Here is a 6,246-nt window from a genome sequence, read left to right on the forward strand (position 1 = left end):
AATCGTATTACTGGTGTCCATCCTGTTGCTGTTTCACAAATAATCGATTTACTGGTGTCCATCCTGTTGCTGTTTCACAAACAATCGATTTGGAGTAATTCTGAGAGTTGAATGACGTCATCAATTTTGGCTGCAAGTTTACTCGCGAGATAAAAATTATAGGTTAAATATGGATTCCCGTGATATTTGAGAAACCATTCAGAAACCGGCGACCTCTTACCAACTGATCGTGAGCATCAGCGTTTCATCAACAGGGTATCACTTAACAATATTTTCAACAATATTATTCCACAATGTGCACAAAATGAATATCATTTTATATAGTTATGTTGTCTGTAGTATCTTTTGGTTAATCTACAAAATAATTACTGTTTTAAATTCTATGAATCATTAATTAAACGCAAATATAAATTATATTTATATCTTTATTCCTAAACTGCGCTGTACACGTCCATCTTAAAGTACGAACGGCTCTTATAGCACTCACGTTACAAACTAAACAAAAAAATACAGAAGGAGCTGTTCTTTGTAGCTGAAGTTATTTTTTCAGATCGTTGATGCTTTACTGTTTTACCTATATTAGTTTTTTTTGAAGCCACAAATATTTATATAAGCCACAAAATGATTTAAGTCGCTCACAACGCTCTAAAACCCTGTTATCCCCAACCCAATAAAAGTTGTACAATATTTTATTTACATTTTTGTCTTCTTGAGCTACAAGTTTTTAGTTCGTGTGTGTATGTGTGATTATATATATATATATGTGTGTGTGTGTGTGTGTGTGTATGTATTCCTCAGTTACAGTGTATACCGCTTACATGAGTGCATGGCTTAGTGGTTAGCGTGACCCGACTGTGACTCAGAGGATTCATGGTTCGTATCCCGTTGCCACAAAAACCGTGGTCTGCACTTTGGGACCGAGTGTGTACTAAAACATTGTGTGCCAAATCCCATTATTTGTTCATATAAGCGTAGCTGTTAGCTAGCTGCCTTTCTTCAAGTCTGTCAGTTCAACATTAGGAACGGCGAGTATAGCTTTACCTGTTAAATCTAAAACAAAGTAATAGTGCATACATCTGTAAGGGGTCATTACTTTATTTTAGACCTGAAAACAGGACTATTTTTGTGTTTAACCTATAGCAATTATTTTCTTATTTTACTTTAAATACGTACTTTATAATGTGCTCAACAAACGAGAAAATGGATATTTCGAAATTCTCTCAAAACATCTTTTTTTTTGGTTTGTATAGACAACGTGTGTGCACATTTAAAATGGCGCGACATCAACGTCCCTCTGTTTTATTTTCATTATCGTTAGTAGCAGGAGACAATGACATGTCACATCTAATATTTATTTCCTACTCAGAGTAATTATGAGAAATTCCAACATAAACTCCTGCATGGTTATTGTCCCGACATATACCACAATACAGTGACTAATGTGTAGTGTTACAAATTTACATTTGCTTTAGGTTTGTTTGTTTTTATATTGAAGAATACAATATAGAATAAAAAAAAAGATAAGCGAACAGATACATCTACCATTTGATTTAAGCCTGCAGATGTTGAATTTATTGTGTCCTTGGGACTTTTTTGTTTTTTAACGACAATATTATGTTATTATTAGAAAAGTTACGCGCAACAGAAACAAACCTGAGATAGTAGAAGTATATAACCCTATTTTGTACAACAACCTGGCTTACACGGGCAAAATTAAAACAGTTGTATACAACACAGAAGAACTTGAAATTTGCCACATGAAACACAAAAATTGTAATAATTTTGTTCACAGACTAAAATATTTGTTTTTTGTCTTTGTTTCTAAAAGTGTTTAAAAAAAATAAACAATGACACTGTAGCCTCGACGAACTCCTTCAAGATAATTGAATTATACAATTCTTGATAACTTCTGAAACTTAACATTTAAAACCCAAGAGTTCAATCGAAATTAAAATTATATTTACTGTGGACTTATCAGATCAGGTGAGTACCAATAATTAAAGTACTATCTACCGTTGACTTATCAGTAAAGGTGAGTATCAATAATTAAAGTACCACCTACCGTGGACTTATCAGTACGGGTGAGTACCAATAATTATAGTATTATCTACCGTTGACTTATCAGTACAGGTGAGTACCAATAATTAAACTACTATCTACCGTTGACTTATCAGTACGGGTGAGTACCAATAATTATAGTACTATCTACCGTGTTCAGTGATTGCCAATGATGTTTAATTTATTTCTTTTTCTAGATTGCTTCCAGCTCCTCTCGGTTCAAAAACAGAGCTTAACGTCCGAAGAGTTGAGTTCTGAGAGTCGCTACTGTAATGAATATAAAGTCTTCATTGATTCTTTCCCATCAACGCTGGCGTCCTTCAAGGTAGAGACATAACGCTATCTCATTTTGATATCTTATATAACTTTTTAAAATAAAGGTGGAAAATAAATACAAATAATCACTTTGTCATAAAGCATATATATATATGAAGAAAGAAAGGAGCGATACGAGGCAGATACGATGTATAACTGAGAAACAGAGAAACAATATATCATATTATCGAAACTTTTTACGATCAATCTTATATCATAGAATAACGCAAAATTAATAGTAAAAGTAAATGGTTCATAAAACAAGTATTACTTTGATCAATTTCATATATGGTTGCTGCTTTGATACGACGGAAATATTTTAAAATTGTTCAACACAAAAATCGTTCTTGAGTGTTTCTGCTTCATTTCATAATCATTCAAAAATATCATTTTAAAATTGTTTTTATCTCCAAAATATCGTATTTTTCTGTCTTTGTTTGGTCAACACGCTCTCAGTGAAATCCCAGCGTCCTCTTGGTGCGTTAAGTTGGTTCCACTACCTATTAAGATTGATCATACTTACGAATCACGTGATTCTCTTGGCACGTGAGCACTCTTGCTTATTATGTACACTGACTGTTGAGTTCTATTTACCTGTAAACTGTCAGAATAATCTGTAGCTCTTACTTCGTCAAAACTCTTATCATAAAAGGTTCAGCAGCTAATTTAACACACCTCACATGCTTGTAATACAGACAAAAATAAGTGAGTTCCTTTTGCAGAACAAATGTATTATACAGTGGAAACGTTACATGAAGGGGCGCCATCTTGCCAATAAATATATCTGTGGTTAACTTTGATATATATTGCAAGTAATAAACTTGCCAATAAACTCTTATTTATTTTTCTAATGCTAGATGAACAGGATAATTAAAGATGATTACAGAGTAGAAATAGATCCCCAATATATGAAGATTGTGGACAGTTTAGAAGAAGCACGAAATGTTTGTTACGTTTCTGATGGGTGTACGGTAGAAACCGATCACCAACAGTAAAGAGTGTGGGCGGTTTAGAACAGCAAGGAATTTGGAGGAATTTACTGATAGCTTAATGAAAGAATTTGATTATCAATATGTAAAAATATATTGGGAATTTGAAACACTCATGGAACTTGGAGAAACGTTTCTCATATCTTAACGAAAAACAGATCAGTAACATGAAAAGATATACTGGGTAAGTTGTTACAGGCGTGGAATTTAGGGTAAAGTTTTCTCATAGGTTTATCAAAGCAATAAAGAAACCGACATGTAAAGATAGAGGGCAATTTGTAACAAGTGTAGAATTTGGGAGAAAGTATCTGACAGGTTAACTTTATGCGTTGACGATCTGAGTAATGTGTGATATTGATTTATATTTTGTGCTGTATTAATTACAATATTTTTCGCTATCAAATTAAATACTTACTGAGATAAACGAGCTCAGCTCTCGGGATCGAATCCCGTTACCAAAAATTCTCGCCCTTTCAGTCGTGGGGATGTTATAATGTTAATTTCAATCCCAAAATTCGTTCGTAATAGAGTAGCTCGTTGGAGAAAGAGTTGGTGGTGGGTGGTGTTCACTAGCTTCCTTCCCCTTAGTCTATCATTTCAAAATTAGGGGCGACTAGCGCAGATAGCCCTCGAGTAGCTTTGCGCGAAATTTAACAAACAAACTAGCAAACGAAGATAGGTCTACGCTGAACCTGACCCTCCCTGGTCCAAAACGTGGTCCGAATCCCGATGAAGATCAAAGAGTTAACTTGCTCTCCCGATTGTAACAGAAATATGCGACTCATAAATGAATAACGAATGAAAGTAAGTTTGAACTTAACGTAAGGCTCAGTTTGTTTGTTTGTTTATAAGCACATAGCTACACAATGTACTATCTGTGCTCTGCCCACCACGGGTATCGAAACCCGGTTTCTAGCGTTGTAAGTCCGAAGACCTACCACTTTGCCACTTTGGGGGAGGGCGTAAGGCTCAGCGAACCTTTCATTCACAGTTCGGATTTTTAAATATATTTACTGAAGAAACCTAGATGACCCCACGCACCAAAAGTCCATTCTTTAAGTCTTTTCTAAAATAAGAACGTTCGGGGTGTAAAATAATAACATAAGGTCTAAATTAATTTTTTTACTAAATTGGTTTGGCCTTTAGAAGTGTGTATGATGAATCTCTGATGGTTTTCTTAATGTCCTTTAGAATGAAAAAAAATGACCCTTTCGTTTTCTTTCCTTTAAAACAAACACCCAATCGTTGTATGTAAGGTTATTTAACAATTACAAATTTAAACCAACCTTAAGCTTTACATGGTTGTGATATTGATTGAACGAGTATTCTGAAGCTCGAATCTCTGAAGTAAATATTTTTTATAAACAAAATCATTTGAGAAAATGGTATTAAAATTGTTTTCAAAATTTCAAATGTTAATTATACGTGTTTATTTTCACTTTTCAATGCTATTTAATTCACCTAACGGCGTAATTAAGCACGAGAGTATTTTATCGAGCTCATAGCAGAGTATTACTAAATCCATATCAAATATGAAGCAACCACTGTCTGGTAGTGTATATTTCGTCAGTTCTTGGTATAGAGTGCTGGTTCAAACTGGAATAACAATCGACTTATAGTTGCATTTAGACGCTTGAGGAACTGTAGTTAACGTATCGTAAATCAAACGCTTGAGTAAATAAACATGGCCATGGAAGAGGAAAACAAAAGAAGACTTTAATGACACTATAATGGGGTATTTAGATAGGTGAAGTAAGTTTGGGGCAACTATCGACAATTAGAGCAAATATAGCAGTTATGGATCATTATTAACCGCATAAATGGCAATTTAACTAATAATTAGATATTTCAGAAGATAATTTATCCGACATTCTAATTACTTTAGCAAAAAGAGATTTTTTTATATACTGTTACCGAATATAGATATCCTGTTATACTTTAACAACTTAAAATACGGGCAGTAATATTAGTTTATCTCAAATTATTTCTGACGGAATAATCCGTTCCTTCATTTCTACTATCGTCCTTCTTGTTAGAGCTTAATAAAGAAAGCTTGCATGATGTTTAAAATGAAAATAATTTCTTCCAGAAAATCATGAGTAATAGTGTTGGTTATGAATGTATAGTAAAGTTTATTTTATGGTTTCTCTAACATGTAAACATGAGACTGTCGTGACACACTGGGTTCCTAGTCATGGCTCAAATGAACTTTCTGTCTAAAGACGACTGCTACTATTTATGTTGTAAAAAGGACAACATTAAAGGAGATGTATTTAGTACATTAATTCACCCGTCTAGTGTACTGCGCGGGTGTCACACATGTATAATCTAACATCACAAAGATTCTGGACTCGACTATCAGGGGAACACAATACATGTGCGTCCCTGCTGTCAATCAATAACAAGACCATAGAGCGTGAAATCTTACTGTAATGTAGATATGCTTTAATAATACCTGAAAACCTCCTCAGAATACACTTATAAAGATAATTATTAAGCCTAACTCATCAACTCGTGATTTTTAATTAAATAGGTGGGTGTGTACAATATATTTCCTGGAAATCCCGAAACCCTAATAAAAACAAAAAATCACACATTCTGCACCAAGATGAAGATGTATACACTGAGTGGTTACAAGTAAATAGACACCTAATTTTTCTTCATTTAACTGAGGACTTAAATTTGTGTTCACAGAGCACTTTATAAATGAAAATGGTCCGCACACTAATTATATTGTGCTACAACATGCCTAGAACTCAAGGTTCTTTCGAATTGTCAGATTTTGTTAGAGGAAGGATAGTTGGTCAAGCAGATGGTGATATAAGTCAGTGGCAACTTTCGCAGAATTTGGGAATCCCGCTTTCGACAGTCAACAGAATCATCG

The 6,246-nt window shown here is 34.0% G+C and overlaps 1 protein-coding gene across 1 annotated transcript in view; it reads left to right on the plus strand.

Annotated features, from left to right (window-relative positions):
* Nucleotides 1-6,246, plus strand: part of LOC106461844 — a 173,618-nt gene that overhangs the window by 104,067 nt on the left and 63,305 nt on the right. The window contains exon 5 of the mRNA XM_022388917.1: nucleotides 2,256-2,383. Within this exon, the coding sequence (XP_022244625.1) occupies nucleotides 2,256-2,383 (128 nt within the window). The remainder of the gene's footprint in view (nucleotides 1-2,255; nucleotides 2,384-6,246) is intronic.

This window comes from Limulus polyphemus, unplaced genomic scaffold (genome assembly GCF_000517525.1).
Source record: "Limulus polyphemus unplaced genomic scaffold, Limulus_polyphemus-2.1.2 Scaffold1043, whole genome shotgun sequence".
Taxonomy (NCBI): Eukaryota; Metazoa; Arthropoda; class Merostomata; order Xiphosura; family Limulidae; genus Limulus; species Limulus polyphemus.